This window comes from Lates calcarifer, linkage group LG9 (genome assembly GCF_001640805.2).
Source record: "Lates calcarifer isolate ASB-BC8 linkage group LG9, TLL_Latcal_v3, whole genome shotgun sequence".
NCBI lineage: Eukaryota > Metazoa > Chordata > Actinopteri > Centropomidae > Lates > Lates calcarifer.
The window spans coordinates 12397949-12418205 of record NC_066841.1 but is presented as its reverse complement, the minus strand read 5'-3'; the positions used below and the strand labels follow the sequence as shown (position 1 = coordinate 12418205).

The following is a 20257-nucleotide window of genomic DNA, read 5'->3' as shown; positions in this document are numbered from 1 at the left end:
GGAAAAGGAACATATATAACACAGGGGACAATATAGTAAGGTCTCAAAGTCTCAGCCCCTAACTAAAGTAATTATTATGTATTATTATTATTCTCTTTCCTGATGGGCACCACCCTAGCCAAGCAATACACTTACCTCTGATCTCTCCTTGTCTAGAAGAAGTACGTGGGTATAAAAGAAGTTCAGAAGACAACACCCTAAAACCAATAAAATAGTCGGGCCCATGAGTGACTGGCTGTCAGACCCACACAAAGGAGGCTGTCTCTTTGTATTTCTGGGCTCAAGAATTATAACTTACTGATAGAGAGGCAGAGACTTTTAGCCACTCCTTCTACTCTTATAAGAAATAAATCATAAAATTAGGTCCAATATTATTATATTGGGAAAGTGACTGCAAAGAAGAGGTCAGTAGGAAGATGGTATGGTAGACTAAACTTTTTTAATTGCACTGGTGAATATTTGCATTGCAGTAACTATCACAGCAGAAGAGCAGACTCTAAAAACCAAGTCAAGACAGTATTTTTACTATGGTTATGAAAAATGGGAATTACTGTACATCAACCATTTATGTTATGTTTCTAGAGGATCTTTCCGCTTGGTGGGAAAAGGGATAGTTAGATTAAGTAAGAAGAAAAGCACTGTTGGATGGAATGTGTTTGATTTTCTGATTCAGTTGTTGAGTTAATCTGCTATAGGTGGAGTCGGTGCTTAATGCACCAAGCTAGACAACAACAGTCTATTTGTGCTGACATTAAAACTATAACAACCAAAGCTGAGAGTGCAGGGTGATATTTATCTTTCCTTGATTGGCATAACTCCCTTGTGTATTTTGTGCCCATCTAGATAAAGTCTAAGCTCATTACATTGGCTTACATCTGTAATGTATGTGAAATATATGTCACCCTGGTCAAGGGCATGCTGTTGACTGATGCATAATGTATTAAAGCTCCAGACTCTCAGCTTAGTCAGAATGAGGATGCCAAAGATGGACTTGGCATGTGTACGTTTGTGGATACTGAATATGTGCAGACGTATGTGCATATGCTATAACATCAGCCCCTGCTCTTTTATGCATTCTGAGATCAGTAATAGTTGTAATTCAATTTTGGAGTCATTTACTCATTCAGACCCCAGTACTTTCAGCACTGGCACTTTATTAGTACTTGTGTTTCCCCCTGTCTCCTTGTCTCTATCCATTTATTTCCCTTTTCATCTGTCCTTTTCAGCAGCAAGATTATTTGATCAGTAAGTCGCTTATATCTCCTCAGGGCAACCAAAATTAAAGGTGCTCTTCAAAAGAACTTCTGTTTCCATCACTGTCCTGTAGCTTGCATTACAACACCCATACAATTGCTCTCAACAATGATACACACACACACACACACACACACACTTGTTTCTCAAGACAGCACACCTGAAACCAACTCTTTCATCCAGGCACATTCATTGCAGTTCTAACAATAGGGAGAACCACTGGTTGTGAAATGTTAAAAGGTAAATTACATAGAGAAGAAAAGTGCAGCTGCACTGCTCTCTGTGCATTGAGACTTTTGAGATTGCTGTAATTCTGGCCACAACAATAAGCAGTGTTAGAATGGGTATTGACAAGTGATGGGAAAACGCTTGCTTGGGTATGTCTTGTTCAAACATGGAAAACATAAAAAAGCTATCAAAGACATATATAAATGTGACAGATGGTGTTTAAATGAAACTAGCTAGTGGGACCATATTTTTGACAACTACAAAGTCAGTTTTTTGAATTGCCACAAAATGTACATTTTACCTGATGTGAAATGTTAAAAAGAAAGATAAGTTTGTGAAAGCCTTTGTTTATAATGGCGTCATCAACCTGTGGGTCTATGCTGGACATTCATTGCATCATCATTGAACTTGAAAGAGAGTCTTTACAAAACCACACCTCATATCCGTTGTAATATGTTGGAAATGGAAATTTAAGGACTTTTTTGTCATTTGCCGTTGAGTAGGGGTTGCTGCGCTTGAACAAAAATGCCATGACTATGATATTAGAAAAGTGATACAACTTTAAAAAATATATTGCAGGTGACAGGGACAACGCTACAAATATAGCCTACCTAAACCACCTGGGCCCGGGGATGCTGCTGCACTTTCAGCATTCCTTCTTCCCGTGGGTATGATTTTTGCGGCATTCTAATAAAAGCTGGCCTAGGACATGGTGACATATCCTATGTGTTGTCTGTAGGTTTTTGTGCAGAGATTAAAGAAGTTAAAGTTCTGCTGTTGTTTGCAAGAAAAAAAAAACACCAGGGATGGCTTCCACTGGGGCCTCTGAAGCCTTATGGTAACTTTTACACACAGGGACATTAACAATATATATCTACTCTCACCTTAATCTTTCAAACAATCCTGCATTTCATGTAAAACATAGTGTATTCCACATGTACATTTAGAACCATCACATCCATCAGCTTCAATGATGTACTTAAATATACATAGAAACACACATTTTTTTTGTGTGCTTTTGTGCTCCAGCGGGTATCATCTCACCAGGTTATCTCACACCATCTCCATCGCATGCCTCCACATCCACATGTGACCGTCACCGTTGACTAGCAGTCACTATATCACTGTGCCTGGATAATCAATCTTCTCATGTTTTCACCTTCACTCCTTGACTCAGCTGCTAGAGGGGAGGTCAGGAGATGAATGGCATGAGTTAACTGTTCCTGTTGCTGGATAGCCTCTTGAGGTTTAGTGATCTATAGCTGGGCTTGGAATGTGGACAATCTTTAAAACAACTGATATTGCAGTAACAACCAGATACGTGTACTTGTCAGAATGTAATAAAATGTCCCTGTAAATGGATTGAAAATACAATGCGCCCATAAATTTAATAAATCCTTGTTACATATAATAACATCACCTCCGTGTAGAAGGTAATTATAATTTAATAAAAAATATGAAACAGTTTTAACCACTGATGAAGCCTTGATTACAAGATGACTCAAGTTAACGCTTTATTATTATGAGTTATTGTATTATTAGTCAATCTATCCTATCTCATATAGTTATACGCCCTACGAAGGAGGAATAGATTGCTGCCAGCACCTTTCCATCTATCATCATAACTAACCTCATAAAGACCTGTGAACCTCCTTAGCTGCCTTTGTTTTCCTCATTTGAAATTATGTCTCCCTGGCTCCTCCAGCCTCACCTAATTGGAGCTGAAACTGCTGGGGTGTTAACATATACTCCTGTTTTATCCTTCCATTCCCTGCATACTGTGCTTGCATGGCCTTGCACATACACACACACACACTCCTACAAGAAAACATTTATGTTGAATCTGCCCAAGGTCTTTATGCAGAATGGCTTCTCTTCCCCCTGGAAATGTTATAACAGGCGTAAATATGCATCAGGACAACAATATGTCTTTTCTGTGCCCATATACCATGATCCTTGAAATGTGAAAATCACCCCCGCAGCTGCAGTGAGATTCTAGAAATCATTACAATGAAACAGAACATTTATAACATGAGGTTGGTAATACAGGAGGAAGAGAGAGGATAGATGGTTTGCGGTTTCAAGTGATTGCCACTTGAACTGTTTTACATTTTTGGCTCTTCATTTAGAACAGAGGGATGTTAAAGGAGAGCACAAAGGAAAGAGAAGGTGTAGAACGAGGACACAATAGTGGTGACACAACAGTGACAAATTTTATTGGCAATCTAATGTTGGTGTTTATACAGGATGGCACCGTCCCCATGTGCAGTATCAGCTTGCCTGTCTGTGTAGAAACCTGGCTGGAGTGTAACAGGAGAGGGACCGAGTGAGCACAGTTAGATAATTGTTGTCATCAAATGGCCATTTCCAATCACAGGTGATTACCTCTAAATTAGGCCAACAGCATGTTCTAATCAGTCAACCATAACTTTCTGGCATCACTGAATTAACCCGCTTCCACCCACATACTCAGTGCCAGACATACATGAAAACATTCAGTTTGGACTTGCAGTCTGCCTAAAACAAACGGAAACAACCTAATTTATTTAGGCAGCATAAGGCAATAAGGAGGGCTCATGCAGCACAGCACAACTGTGAGATTTGTTTAGAATAAGCAAGGAACAGGAAAGAAATGAATATGTTATGATACTAAAATGCAAATTCTCATCTGTAAAGTTGTGAAAACATGAAGTGAAGAGGAAAGTCTACCTGCAGAAAAACATATATTTTTTTAAACTCTTTTAATACATCACTGAATGCAACTGCTGCCATTAAATAGACTCCTAAGGTATTTAAAAAACAGTGATATAAAAGCACTCATAAAAGAAAATATGGCTTATAAAAATAAATAAATCAATGAGCCACCACATCAGCAACCGGTCCAAACTAATAACATAGCAGATGGATGGTACTGATATGGCTGATATCTCCCTAGAATCCCAAGGTAACGGCAGCCAAATACACACTGTAAATGTAAAGGGAGTGCCGTTGCCATAGTGCATTAGCAGCTCAGTGAAGTTCAAGTTTAATGTCCACACAATCATAGCTCCCCATCCTCTCCTTGTGTGGTGTTTTTTACTGCTGGCTTTATCTTTTTGAGGAAGTTGTTTTTTATTAACTAATTCAGCACGACTCCTCCGACTTACATTTTCTCTGCTGTCACTGAGCTTTCTTAAGAATAGCTACAGCGAGTTTAAGTTTCCCTTCTTAACCACAGCCTTCCTCTTAATATACCTCAACCAGATTTTTAGAAGCAGAGAAAGTGCCACACAAAACAGATGCTTGCAAGTTGTATAAAAGGTTAGTTAATCCAGCGGAATGTGTAATCAACCAGACATATCTCTCACTGATAATTGCTTGATCCTCCCTTAAATGTATTTGCATAAAGGAAAGAGCTGCACTCCACTGATTGCTTCCAAGGTGCGTCTCAGATTACAGGCAAACTGTGCTTCCGGGCTGGTGCACCTCATCTGATACAAGGTGGAAGAGACTCAGCCTCCAGGCACACATATGGTCATACAATACAAACCTCAGTATGTACATGCACCTCTCTTGGCAGTGCAGATAGACTGCTTTGTGAGCTTATGTATAAGCTACATATCTGAATCAGTGATCCACACTTAATTAATGTGTGATTACTCTTTTCTGCCTGCACGCTTGCCAGTCTTTGTATTGTTGATTACATTAATGGGAACCTGTTATGCTCATTTTCCAGCTCTATATTTTTATTCTCAGACTACATTATGGTAGCTTTGCTTTCCAGTTGTTTATCTTGCACTGGCACTTTATGCAGCCCCTTAGCACAGCCTCTGTCTGAAACAGGTTGTCTTAGCTCCCGATGAGCCCACTCTGTTCTGATTGGTCAGTTTCTGGAAGCTTCCCCTTGTTTCCGAGCCATGTAAAGAGCCTATAGTAACCCACATATGATCAAAAGAAATGTGGAATATGTCACGAGCTGACATCAGCTTGACCTGAAAGTAGGGGGAAAAAAAGGGAACCTAGCATTCAGAGCAGTCAGAGGCCAGATTGCTTCTGCATATATTTACCTAATTATTTAAAACTTTGGCCATGTTTAATATGAACATCATAACATTTATATTGTATATGATAGAAAATAAGGAAAAGTATAATAAGTCCCCTTTAAATCAATACTCCTCACTTCTAAACAAGGAGTGTCCAATTCTAACCAACTTCTCTAATATCTGATTCTGGTGATAAAGGCAATCTGTCACTGTGACTAAGAGGCTGGTTGTACTTTGCAAAGTCACACTGAATTATTAATATTGGGATATAGAATTGTGCATTTTCAAAAAAACAAAAAACATAAATAAATAAATGAATAAAACAGTACATTGACCTTTTGATAGTACTGCAACATCACAGGAGCCAAGATGAGACAGAGAACGCCCTGAGAGCCAAGATGAGAGAGGAGGGGACAGGTTGTGATCAAAGCTAAAGCTAAAAGCTTCCTGTTTCCACTAAATCCTTTCCAAAATAACTGTATTTCCTAAATAACTACCTGCAAAGAGTTTATGGCCTCTGCTGTTATTATCTTGGGCTCGTATCTGTCATTCAAAACCCATTCTAGCGCGCATGTAAATCGAAGCAAAACATAACATCTATGCACTTGTTACAGTGAGATGCACTAATCACTCATGCACACCCAGATATTAACTGGCTCAATTGCTCACAATAATATATCATCAAATTTTGGACAAATTTCAATTGCAGTTTGAATTCTGATTTATTTCAGAATAGAAGCAATCAGCAGGTGGGAAAAAAAAAACTTGTTTACAAGCTATTGCAGTTTTGTTCCAGTATCTGTGCTGTTCCTGGAACTGAAACAATCTAAATTTATCCATGTGTGGGGAGTTTAAAGTAGAATATTTGCATGTATTTTAATGTAATTTGCTGGTTAAAAAAAAAAAAAAAAAAAAAAAAAAAAAATATGGGCTTCACCCTTGACCTAAAAGTGTAAACTTGGCTTTGATGCACAAACACAGACATACTGCTACAACACGTTGGGGCAGGCCTAGGCCGTGAAGGAGAGGTTAACCTAACCTGACTATGTTTGCACGGTTGTTGCAGTAACCTTTAAATGTGTACGTGGACGCATCTTTAAATCTTTTAACAGTTAGGGTTAAGGGGGATGTCTTCATATATTCTGTCTAATGTGGCAGAGACAGGCTTACAGCTAAAATATTGGATAAACAGTTTCGCTTTACGTTGACACCCAGTGATATGTCCAAATATGGATAGTTGTTTGCGGCATCAAGGGAATGTGTTACATGAGTGCAAGTGTGGCTTTCAGGACTGTCACTGACACTTGATTCCATACTTGCTTTGCCAGCAGTTCATTCAGCAAAGGAACACTGGTAATTTAGGTATTGATTAGCTTTCTGTTTGGTGTGGGTGATAAAATGCCCCCACCACACGTCCTCCCGATGTTACTTCTCGAACCAAACACGAGCTAAGTATAACTTCTGTCAGCAGCAGGCACAGTCCTGTCAGAGGATTCAGACAGCTCCCATCTCTCCTCTCCAATTAATCAGAGGAGCAGTCAGGCATTTTCACCAGCAAATCAGAGTTTACCATGTAAATCTTTCCCCTTGCATATACGTGAAAAAAATTCTCAAGTTGGGGCACTATTGTTAACCTAACCACTAACAGAAAATGCCAATTCCAGCCTGTGGCAGATGGAAAAGGGAAAGAGAGAGAGAGAGAGGTTAGTCTGATTTCTTCCATACCTCTTCAGCATGTAACTGGTAACGTGACTTAGCTGCACATGTGCAAGGGATTTTATTAAGCACTGCCTCTGGCAGTGAGGGAGAATTAAATATAACAAGGTTAAATGTGTAAGTATAGAGTAGCAGTGGGGAATGGAGGTGTGTGTGTTTATATATGTATGTGTGCCTGTGTGTGTTTATAATATTAACAGGATACACGTTTGTGTGACTGGGAGAATAAAATACACCAAAATGATATATAGTATATTGAAGAGACAAAGACCTCTAGCAGCTGTAGGTATTATGATTCTTTTCTCTCAGGAGCAAAGGAGGAAATAGTATGAAGTTACAGAGCCACAAAGTCAGCAGAGGGAGGGGGTCAGGGTGGATGGATGGGTCAACAAAATGTGATTGGGTGGATTTAACCATGGGAGACCGCTATTTGTTTCCTGTTTCCAACTGTCAGTCAACATTGGCTTCCTTTACCCATGACTGCAGTTATGGGCATTGCAACCATGATGAAAAAAAGTAATTTTAACCCAAACCATGATCTTTCCCTAACCCTAAGCAAGTCTTGTCAAACTGTCACCATAGGGGTATAAGATCAGAAAACTATTTTATTTTTGAAATAGTCATTTGTAATGGCTTTGGAAGGGACTGACACATGAAATCAGCCTGCTAGTGTCAAATGGCATATTTTGGTGTTTAACTAGGAGGACTTATTGAAACAAAGAGGCTCATGGCATGGGTTACTCTTTTTACTATTAGTCTGTATTTTTCTCAAATATTCAGGAAATGTGCTCTCATAGACACAAAGAAACCGAAGTTCTTTATAATGAAAGGATGACGATAAATTCTTGATATGGATGGAACAATTATCCTGCAATCTCTGTTCTCTCCCTTCATCTTTTATTTGAAGTGGCTGTTTGGGTTTTGTTGATATTTACTTCTGCCCACATTTCAAAGTAGAGCCATTTTAAGAGCTCTTGCTCCTCATTTAGTAAGGCCACATGAAATAGCCACAAGCAAATAAAAACATTTTTGTCGCTTCTCTGTGGCTGAATCCTGGTGATGCATCACTCCATGAGTGAATCTTAAGCCTGTAAAGTCAACCAGTAAATTATTAAACACTAGGTGATAAAATGTGAATGGTGTTGCCTCAGTGGCCATTGCACAGTTTTCCAGTGTTATGCTTCCATATGGGTCAACGGAAAGCAGTCAGTGGCATTTATTTTGGGAACAGTGCTAATAGAAAGGTTGGTAATGCTATCAGTGACTTAAAAGGCATTACACATGCAGTGTATTCCACATGCCACCACACATTACACTGTAAAGCAATTCTGTCTTTTTGAATCTGATAGAATTGACCCTCATAAGATAAACCGTTGTTTAATGTTATTTGATCAGCAGTAATGTAATAGCACAGGAGATTGCAAATATTGTGTTTACCGAGCAGCAAGGGTGAGAGTTTAATTTTCTTTTTCCACTTGTGATAATGATGGATGTTATTGTTTAAACTACTGTGTTTTGCCAGACAAAAAATGGATGTATTGCTTTGATTATTTTCATTTGTTCTAGTTTTACAGTGTTCAAAGATAATTGCCACAATGGATACAAAGCAAAAATAAAACAGGAACCTATGTTATAATATAACCCATTTAAGAAATTATAAAAGCAAATTGTTACACACCAAGACGCACCATAAATTAAAAATGTCCTTCTGTGTGGACAAGGAGCTTTAAGTACTTCACTTAAAGCTCTACACCAAGGAAGAAATCCAACACATTTCACTATTGTGGTATTATGACATAGCTGTCCATTATAGCACCATTACATTACAGAAAACACTGGGTGGTTTTAAACTTAGCTGGTGAGACAGTGGCACCAGTAGCCAGAAAAGTAAAAAGTTACCAGAGCTTAACGATTGGCAGCTTCCTGTACCAAAACAAAGCTGCCGTGCTACCATCTGAACGTCTGTGGCCTATTCCTGTACCCTGCAGTGGGAGCTGTCAAGCCAACTGAGAAAAACTGAGCGGAGATCTTGTACCAATTAAGGCACAAAACTCTCAAGGACAAAAAAATACCTCAGTAAGGGTGATAAAGACTTGCAGTGATACAGGGAGCAAACAGATACCCAGTCACTTTTTGTCAGATTATAGCCAACAGAATATGCCACTGGTTACAGCACGTACTGGTATCTGTGCAGCTAAGCATATGTTTATGTCACTGTTTTCTCCTTTTAGTGGTGCTATTTTTACCAAGCTCTGTTGTTAAGCTATTACATGTACAGTTATAAAATGGATGCTCTCCTAATGTTTCAAAAACATATTTAACAGGTCCTTAACAAATGGAGCTTATGTCCATTAGTATCCAGGGAGAAAAATCAATAGTGAAGACATACAGCTTCATCTTGATGGCTTGGTGATAAGCAGCACAAGAGAATGATTGCAGCTAAGTTTGGGGAAAAATGTTTCAGGGAGTAGCCTAGCTAATAGTACGGTTCACTAGAAAATTAGATAGCATGGGAACTGCTTATTTGATACATCTCTAATGAAGGAGCAGGCCAGGGTCACATACATGGTAATTTATTCAGCTCCTGAGGATAAATAAATATGCCACTGTGCCCCTTCTTGTTCTTTCTGTCACAGGAGAATGCAGCTGTCATGAGGGTTATTCCCCCGATCCTGTCCATAAACACCTCTGTGTTCGAAGTGACTGGGGTCGCAATGAAGGGTAAGTACTCTCTGCTCTTTCCACTCATGTCTAAAACATCACTTGTACTTAAATGTCCTTACAGCTGGTTTTGCAGCTCCCAACTCCCAGCTGCATTAACACACGATATTAACTTTGCATAAAACAAAGGTGAATTATTAGCTGTGATGGATTAGCTATCTGAAGCAAGATCCAAGTCTCTGCAGGTAGATCTTCAGAGTATTAAAATGAATAGAAACCAAGGTATAAAATCAACCTAATAACTTACTGTATGCTTTCAGAAATGGTCACCAGTAATGTAATATATAAGCAATTTGTAGTTAATGAGCTAAAACATGCAAATGTACCTGTATGGTCTTTTAACTTGAGGAAGTAGACTTTGAAGAGTGAAGTACAGACAGAGGGGGAAGAAGGTAGGAGGGGTGTTATAGTGTGTAATGACACAAAACAGCAGGGGAGGGCAGAGAGTGAAAGTGTGAGAGAGAAAGTGACGGATGACGGGAGTGCGACACAAGAAAAGACAAATGGTGGAAGTTGACTTGATAGGGAGAGAAAAGGAAGTCAGATCAGCCCTCTTTCTGACTCTGACTTTGTTTGACAATTAGCTGGCTTGCCCAGTTATTGGTTCATTACAAAGGTCACATTGTTATTCAACTCCACCTGTCATCTGCTGGATCCAGTCCAGTCACAGATCAAATTTCCATTCACAGTTTTATGGGAGCAGCAGCTGACAGAGAGTAATCTTATCCAGCTAAAAACAGAATGTTTCACCAAGGGATATTAGTTTCGAGTTTGTGTTTCATTTATGTTCAGTATATTCCATTATATACACTGCGAGAAGCAGTTAAATGCACAACTGCAACATCTTAATGCATGAAAAATTCACTCAGATTAAACAAACATAATACAATGTCATTTTAATTTTGACACTTATTTTCAAATAGAAATGTTCTTATATTTCTTGCTTTCATTTTGGTGTTCCCTCTCTCTCTCTCTCTCTATCTCTCTCTCTCTCTCTCTCTCTCTCTCTCTGTGTCCTCTGTCAAGTCCTTGGCCATACGCTAACTTGGAGAAAGGCTATGACCTAGTTACAGGAGAGCAGGCCCCAGAGAGGATCTTCAGGTGAGTCCTTCACTTCTGGTGCATCTCCTGAGTGCATGACTTCTGCCGGCCATCTGTGACTCTGTGAACACACAGAGGAATGATGGTGGAGTTCTTGGCATGTGTTTCTGTGTGTGTATGCATGTGTGTGACGGAGCATACAGATGAATATCCTGCAGATAGACAATGACACAGTCGGATGGACACGCGAATACACCTCGTGCTGGGGTGAAGTCTCACCCATGGGCTCCTGTGTGGAGAAATAGCCCAAGGGGCAGCCCTGGACCAGCTCCTTTCAAATGCTTTTACTGCCATTTTTTGTTATACTTCTCATTCTTGATGGGGTCACTGTGTCTGATGTTTTTCAAGAAGTGCAAGGCTTAAAGGATCCATTCAACATCACCCAGCTGTTCTCTTTAAAAGGTTTCATAATACTGTCCCATTTTTTAAACTTATTTTACATTTTGATGTTTTAGTTATCATACCTTTTCTGGAGTTTTTCTGGGGTTTTTTCCATTTAAATAGGGCAGATCAACCTGACCTAGTCCATTACAGGCTTTTCAGACAAAGGCTTTTTTTTGATAATAAATAAGGCTTTGTGGAGAGCTTTTAATATATATGAAGGTACAAGACATTTTGCTAAGCTAAAATATGGACTGTTATATATGCCATGATGGATGTGTTCTACCTGTTAGTAAGTCATTGACTATGGACCCTGCTGTATAACCTATGCATGGAGACTCTTTCATTTCAAAAAGTTAGCAAACAACAAGCTCTTTGAGAGTATCTGATAACTTTTCTCCCATACATTTATATGAATTACTATGATGATAAAGAATCATTATTTTAAACTACAAGATTTCACCAGGACAGTAACAGTGATGCAATTACAGTAAAAGTAAATTATAGAAACAATAATACCACCATAATAATGTTCTGTACACATATGGTACAAGTAATTGTTTTGTCTATACACCTTTAAAAAGTTAATGTGGTCATTTCTTTTTTCCAGTTAACTAAAGTGAGTTAAAGGAAAGGCTTTAATTCTGTGAAATCTATCTTGATTTCATGCTCACTACCTCGTACGTAGACAGTACGTAGGTAGGAGGAGTCCTTTGTTACAGTAATCTTGCTCCTCTCCATACTGACCTTGCAGAGTTTAGCTTCTCAGCATGTGTCTAAGGAATGAGGTGCTAAATCCACAGTCTTTGCTCTGCACAAAAACACAGTCCATCTTTCAGCCGTCCACTGCCGGTTAAAAGTGCCATGATAGAGATGGGACTCAAATGCTGGCATACACACACATACAAACACACACACACACACACACGCACACACACACACACACACACACACACACTAAGGCAAAACATTGTGTCAATCCAGAGTTTGTGAGAGAGGAAAAATGAAAGGACGACTGCATACACACACACACAGCTGCAGAGCTACAAATACATTCAGCCATGCACACACTGATGCAGATAGCAGACAAAGTGAGTAAAGACGCAGCAACCAAGTGGAAAACCGAAGTGGCCTCCCGATGGAAGGGTTTTTTCTTTTTTCTTTTTTTTTTTTTTGAATCAGCTCTATGTGGGAGAGGACTGGGGGAGAAAAGACTGCATTGCTCTTCAGCTGGACAGTGTCAGTCCTATGGCAGTAAGAAGAGGAGCTTATTCAGAACAGGGATCGGTTTCACAGATGGGGAGCTTTGTAGGAAACTAGCACTGCCTCTTACTTTTATTCTTGATGCTGGGAACAGTGAGAAAATAAGCATCCTGTGAACAGAAGGCACCGGGGCAACGTGAAGACTGGATTAGATGTAATATTTCAAATGTGAACAACGCACATTTTGAAGTCAAATTTGGTTTGAACTGCCAGATAGTGAGGAGAGGTCAGAAAGAGTGTAATTCATTCAAATTCTTTGATCCTAGTGAACATACTGGCAGCAGTGATTTGTACTAGTTGAAGGTTTTGAACGCTGAGGTTTGGCAGTCCAGGGTGTTTCACTGATCAGATCTTGTACAGGTTGGGAAGTCAGCAGTATTTAACAGTAGATAAATGTAAGTGATATTGCAAAGGTGGAAAAAATAAGATGTTTTTGTAATATGTTTTATGTGGGAGTCAAGTGAGAGCTTTTGATTGAATGCTTTGCCAAGATTTTTGACAAGCAAAGTCATTCAAGCTTGGTCTCTAGATTTCTAGGAATACCTCGTCCTCTCGCCCACCTGCTCAGATGCATTACAAAGCACATGGTGCAAAACACAGCCATGTTGTGTGTGATATCATGAGGCCTCACCAGGTGTTATTTTTCCCAAGTGGCAAGTCTAGGCACTCTGCAGGGCGTCCTCCTGAGGATATTAACCTTAACTCAGGAGAAACAACTCTATCAAAGCCAAATTATTTTCACACCATCTTTAACACTGCACATGTCACATACATGCTGAAGCATCATGCTGCAGATTGCAAGTTTTTTTTTTAATATCAATAAAAAAAGCCCTGCCACCACAGCAACTTGTAATGCATCTCTCCAAATCCAATTCTGTCTCCAGCTGTGCCATAGATGCACCACATGTGAATACAAATACCAATTAAATTAGCTGCCACACAAGATTGACGTCATAAGCTGGTAGTTACTACGGCTGAAAGGATTTCCTTGACTCAGTGTAGCTAGAGAAGCATGTTCCAAAGGATGAATAATGTAAAAAGATGTTTTTTTAAAATAGCATGTGTAGCGATCACTGTAGATTTTATGATTCACAGACCTTTTTACATATTCATTTAAATCTCTCATTTCAAGAAATATATAAAATTGCAAGAAATGTCTCTAGTAGACCCCAAATGTTGTAGTAACCAATCTAATTGTGTCCCACACTCTTCTGATTATCAGTGTCATATAAAACCCTTGCATGTCTTATCTGTATACTTTCATTATTCTGAATTCTGAAAGTGTGAATATAAGAGTAATACTGCCTGTTACACTGTTTTATTGAGTCAAGGGTATTCAATATAAAAATTATACAAAAGTCTAGCAATAGAAAACATGCTCATTCCTGCAATATTATCTCTGTATGCTTATGTATGAACATACTGTATAATATGTGCTAATAACACAATGTGATAATGCAGCAGTAGTTTGATTAACATTTGTGTCTTGTGTCTGTGCCAACACAGATCATTCTACAGTCTGGGCCAAGGGTTGTGGCTGCCAGTCAGCAAGAGCTTTGTGGTGCCACCAGTGGAACTGTCAATCAACCCCATTGCCAGCTGTAAGACAGACGTGTTGGTTACCGAAGATCCAGGGGAGGTCAGGTCAGTCTGACTCAGCTCAGAGCTCCTCTCTGCTGATTGCAAGAGACATTGTGCCTAACAGTTTCTTTGCTGTCTGTGCCATATAAACTTATACTCCCATAAATACACCTTTTTTTTCTATTTCTCAACAAATACAGGAAAATCAGTGTTTATGGAATTGTAAAGTCTGGCTCGACAGCTTGAGCAACACAGAAATATTTTATGAGGCTCCTTAGTGTAGTGGAGTGTATAAGCCCAAATAATATGAGTCTCTTCTTCAGTCTGAACTGTTTCTGTAGCACTAGAGCTAGTATTTCTTCTGCCATTCTGAGAGAATTCCATTATATATGACATTCCTATATAACTAAATAACAGGCATATAGGAATGTCACATCATTATTTTTGCTCTTATGGCTGCCTTCTTACCTCTGTTTATATGAGTATATAGTGGCTGTAGTGACTATACAACAGTGTGCTTCTTGCTGTAGGCAACTGTGATTTGGTTTATTTGACATTGAAGTAAGGGTAAGCATTAAAGATGAGCACACTGTATGTACGTGGGGAAAAAAGGGGTTAAGCTTAAAAAAATGTATCACTAATATAAAATAGAAGTGCTTTGCTTATAAAATGTTAAAACAAAGTAAGACAGCTCAAATGAAATAAAAAGCAAAATACCCATTAAGCATTTAATCAGGTCATTAAATCCTCACGAGGTCTCCGATTTAGAAGCTTAAAGTGGCAAAGCAGCGTAACAAAAGCTTGGGCTATGCACAGAGGGATCTGGAAAGCAAATCTGAACAGGAAAGGAGTGTTAACAAGGTTATGGATCTGGCAATCCAATAAGAACATATTGGCAGTATAAAACTTACATAACTTGTACAACAATATAAAACTTGCACTGGCATGCATCAGTGCAGCTGAACAGTCCTAAACATGTCAGGGCATCAGCTACAGATGAAAACAGTCATCCATTTATGCAATGTAACTGACATCAGCCTGGGAAGTGATATTTCATTTGAAAACCAAATGTATGCTATTGCTGCATAAAATGTTGCAGTTGTCATATAATGTAAAGGAAAGAATAGTAATGTGACTCAGAGTACAGTATATGCCTGTGAATCACTGCCACCCATTATCTTACCTTATCACAACATAAAATTAGTTTACACCACCTTGTCATCAGTGCATGTCATGTTGCATGATGCAAAAAAAATATGGACACTAGGACACATGCAGTTGTACCACATGTACACACCTGCTGACCACATGTGGAGGCAGTTGATGTGCAAAAATTTATTCTTTATTAACACTGAGATTTCATGAAAAACATACATTTACAGCCACATTAACTTAAGCAAAATGTATTCAGAATGACAAGGGGTCACATACCCACGTGAATCTCAGCATTAACAAAAACTGAGACTCGGCATTCTTCTGCCAAGTGTATTATCAAGTATTGCATCAATGGACTTTGATGGTTAATACTATAAACATAGTGTATTTACCCAAAAATGATGGAATTTGACAAGAAATGTTACTTTTGTCTTTTGTACCGCTTAGTATGTCCCATGCAAAGCCACCACTAAATGCATTGGATTTCTTAACGATGTCCTTGCCATGGCAGTATAGATATAGTAAGTAGGTTGTTGAATGTCCATTTGGGAGACAAAGTGGGTGTCCTTTTTTTTTAGATTTTGTCAGTTTTCACGTATCCCCAAAACAAAAACCTTTCCAGTTTGCAAATGGTACACCAAATATGAGAGGTATTGTAGATTGTCCTTGCAATGATAAATCTTTCTCTAATTAAGCAGCTGTTTAATTTGCTTCACTCCTCCATGGTCTGTTTTGCCAACAGGGAAAATATTTTAGTTCAGGAGTCATCACGCCTTTTTTTTTAAAGGTCCACAAATTAATTAAGAAATGATCAGAGGTCTGGAACAAATCCCTGCTCCTGCTGTAATATTTTTTATACTGTATTTTCTTTACTCCTTTGAGGCATCTTTGAGTACACAGAAAAGTGCTACATAAATCTTTTTTATAAAAGGTGCTATATGTAACTTTTTGCTACTGCTACATAGCCATAATTTGAATTAACAGCTGTTTACCTACCAGTCTTTAACGAATGTTGCGAGCTCAGAATAAAATTTTATTCCTTTATGCCAACAGCTGTTTCCAGTGGTAGAAAACGAAGTTTTGCTTCTAGTTGTACCACTTATTTTTCTCTACTGAAGTTAGCATGCTAACTAGCTAGCCCTGACCCACCCTTCCTGTTATACCAGTTTGCAATAGTGAGTCAGTGTAGGGTAGAGTCTGCCTTGAGTTGAACATGAGAAGATGAAGAAGTAGTGCTGCCCAGGGGGCATATTCTAACCACTTGTCTTAAAAACTTACCAATGGCTGAAGTAAACAGCTGTTAATGCTAGGTTGTGATAGCAAAAATGTGCACATAGCACCTTTAATATGATTATCATTATTACTATTTCTGTTGCCTCTTTAATTATATAACATAACACAAACTTCACACATTAATAAAGACGGCTTAGTGATTAGTATGTAGTGAATCACTGCCCTGATAAGGTACCTTGGCAAGTACCTGTTGATTGATGATTGGAAGAGCAAAATGTCTGCACCTGGATTGACACAACAGAGGCCAATCATAGCTGAAGGAAAGCTCATGATGTTGATGCTAATATGACAATGCAAATGATCATTTCCCTTCACCTCAGTATGTCGTCCACACTGTAGACAGCCCTGTAATACAAAGTGTCTCATCACCCCAGCATGTCATGAGCTGCTTGAATACACTGAAACTAGGACAGGCAGTGCCACTGCACTGAAAATGTATTAAAACGTTTGTTGAGAAAATGCTTGCTCTACCTGACTGGTGGATTTCTCAGAATCTTCCCTGCACTCAACACTCTTGGGTGAAGCCATGTCTTCAGTTAACTAATTTGTAATTCATAAAACCTAAATCACAGCAATCACTGGGTACTGAGTTTTTATGTCTAATGTGCATCACATAAATTGTTGCAAATTCCATCCGCTACTGCTAAAATCCAAACTTTTCACAGGCTTTATGAAATTGCCTCAGGAGCACAGAACTCCCATGGTAATTGTAAACATCTGCTTATTCTGACATAAATGGGATTACAGCACACCTCTTCATTAATTAGCCAAGGTATGTAATTTACTTTGATACTGTAGTGAGTGATGGTGAGCTAAAGAACATTTTACAGCCATGCTTCTGCTACATGTTGATCTGATCAGATTCCGAATATTTATGACCAAGATCATTCAAGATTACAGTCTTATTTAGCTAGGGGGTAAAGCAATTATTCCGAAGCATTTACTTATTTTGTGCATTTTTCTTTTTCATGACTGTCACTCAAGTGCCTTTACTTCATGATGAAAAGACCTTGCTGGGTAACATCGCAACTGCAGGTGCAAATTGAGCACTTTGGCAGAGAGCAAGACCGTAGCTTTTGTTTATTTCACAGGAGAGGAGCTTCAGCTATTCATCAGTGGAAGGACTTGCCACAATGAAAGTGACGAGCATGCTTGCCGTTGTCACTTCCTGAAATTGCACCAGCAGTTTTTATAGAGTGCACTTGTTTGGCCTCACTGTATGAGTTCCATTCAGAGATGGCCATTTAAGAATATTTTATTTAGTATATTTAACTTCAAGTGAGATTATGCTTTATGGTGATGATAACATTGTATATTAACCATCATGATAGATAGAAACAAAGCTGTCTCCTCTCCTATCTGCCAATGTGACTTGCTGAAGGATTAATCAGTTTTAAATACCATCACACCAGGAAATAAATAGGAGGGAAATATACATCACTTCAGTTAGAGTAATACGTTAATGTTTTGTATTTGGTTAACGATTAGTTCCTGTGACATAGGAGAATCTGTCAGATTGTCATGAATAATGCAGACAACTCATTATCCAAAGCATTTTTGTGGAACAAAGTCCCATGGGACTTCATGGAGTTTCTGGCTGATGCACTTGTGTTTATGCAGGGATTGATGTAGCCCGTCAGTCATGATAGACATGTTGATGTAGAAAGTGGTGAAATGTACTGTAGCTGTGACTTTTAACAGGATGCATGCCCCGTTTCGCTCCTGCCCTTCAGCTCACCGACAAAACCTGATGAAATTTATTCCATATGAAAAAGATAAGTGAGTGTCAAGGTAAGTGTCAGCTTAACCAAGCTCAGCTTTGAACTGAAGATATTTTGTCTCTTGATATCAACATCACCCAGCCTCACACTGATTAGGCTTCTTTAAAAATCCTTTTAGGTAAGCTGGTTTTAAAATTACACACTTCAGTATGTTAAGATTTTTTTCCATTATCAGGCACTGGGCATTTAGTAAAAGAAAAAAAGGCCTCTATTTTAACCAGCCCATAACAGTTCACCAGCATTACACACAAAACCATATTTCCCAGTTTCCTGTAGCCATGCTAATAAGTTCAGTTTTATTGGCCCAGTGGAGTTAAATGTGGAATTGTATGTATTTGTGTTCAAAACATTGAGAAATTTGCTTTCAGCTTGTGTTTGAGATAGATCCACAGACCATTCTTTCAGGTGCTTTCAATGAGAACTATTTTCTACTGGAACTACTTCTACTTTCTTTTTTATGTTTTCCTCCAGATATTGAATCACAACATTCATATTAATTTACATTTGTTTTTCATGGTTATGGAAATTAGACCAAGAGGGACAGTGCTGCCTTAGATAAGCAGAGGAAAGGAAACCCCCCCCAATTTCCAGGTTCTAACATTTTACATCCAGCTTGTTCTGGGAACTTTTAGCACGTTCATTCCAACTGGCTCAAATTTCACTGTCCTGCTCCATAGGGGTGAGTGTGCAGAGTTTTTTAGAGGCCTATGTGAAATAGAACAAAGTGCTTCCCTGATTCAACATAAGTAGACATACAGACTTGACATACAGAATTAACCAGCTTCACTAAAAGGTTATCACATATAACTTGCTCAATTATTTACCCATAAAAGAATGCTTAAAATGCAGTGGTATTTTAAAGTACACCTGATTATAAAGCTGTCAAGCTACATCTCAAAGATTTGTTCCCTTTATTCACACATATATACACTTTAAGTACTTTACCTGCACAGTCCCTGACATTTAAATGCAGATGTGTGGAGGAAGTTCACTCCAGTTAATGTCCATACTATATATTATACCTTATATTGTAAGGCGTATTTAGATATAAGGAAACTAAAAAGGATGAAATAATCAGTCATGATAATAAAAGCCTAGCTGCTGCAGTGTTTGGCTTTGGGTTCTTTATATTTATTTATTTGGATTCCTATTAGCTTCCACAAAGTGGTTGCTAGTACTCCTGGGGTCCACACAGAAACAACAGCAAATAAAACAGACGATTATTAAACTCACAACAGAAAAGACAAACCAAAAATAGAGTAAAATGACTTTACATATGACACAATAAACAGTCATATCATATAATCATACCCTCCAATAAAAACAAAATTGTTGCAAATAACAGCAAAAAGGAAATAAGAACAAGTTCACATAAAGTAACACCCAAGTTGCTTCGTTATTGTTTTGTGTGAAAGGGCTCATTTTTAGATTCAGACATTTGAAATAATACCGCATTTATTAATAACAATCATATTATTTGTAGGTATCTGTGTGTGTCCTTGTGTGTTGAATGCAAGGTCATAAACCAGCCAACGTTCACAACTTTTTGGCCTAATGTTAGCAAATTAGCCTCCAGTAAACACTTCCCCCACCAATATCACTTGTTCAAAATAAGCACTCTTTATAAGGTTTTCATTTAAGAGTGGAACCCTGCGTGCAATGCAAAGCATAAATATGTTGAACTGTTTGTTGTTGCTGTGTTCAGTGTTTGGTCTGGTTAACAAATCAATAACTGTCAGTATTGGGATTCAGGCTGAGCCT

At 38.5% G+C, this 20257-nt stretch overlaps 1 protein-coding gene across 2 annotated transcripts in view; it reads left to right on the top strand.

Moving 5' to 3' along the window:
* The window catches only part of LOC108874064 (astrotactin-2), a 242057-nt gene that overhangs the window by 116863 nt on the left and 104937 nt on the right, over positions 1–20257 (top strand). For both annotated transcript variants that reach the window (XM_051072918.1, XM_018662442.2), the window contains 3 exons: positions 9857–9941; positions 10968–11042; positions 14193–14330. In XM_051072918.1, the coding sequence (XP_050928875.1) occupies positions 9857–9941; positions 10968–11042; positions 14193–14330 (298 nt within the window). The remainder of the gene's footprint in view (positions 1–9856; positions 9942–10967; positions 11043–14192; positions 14331–20257) is intronic.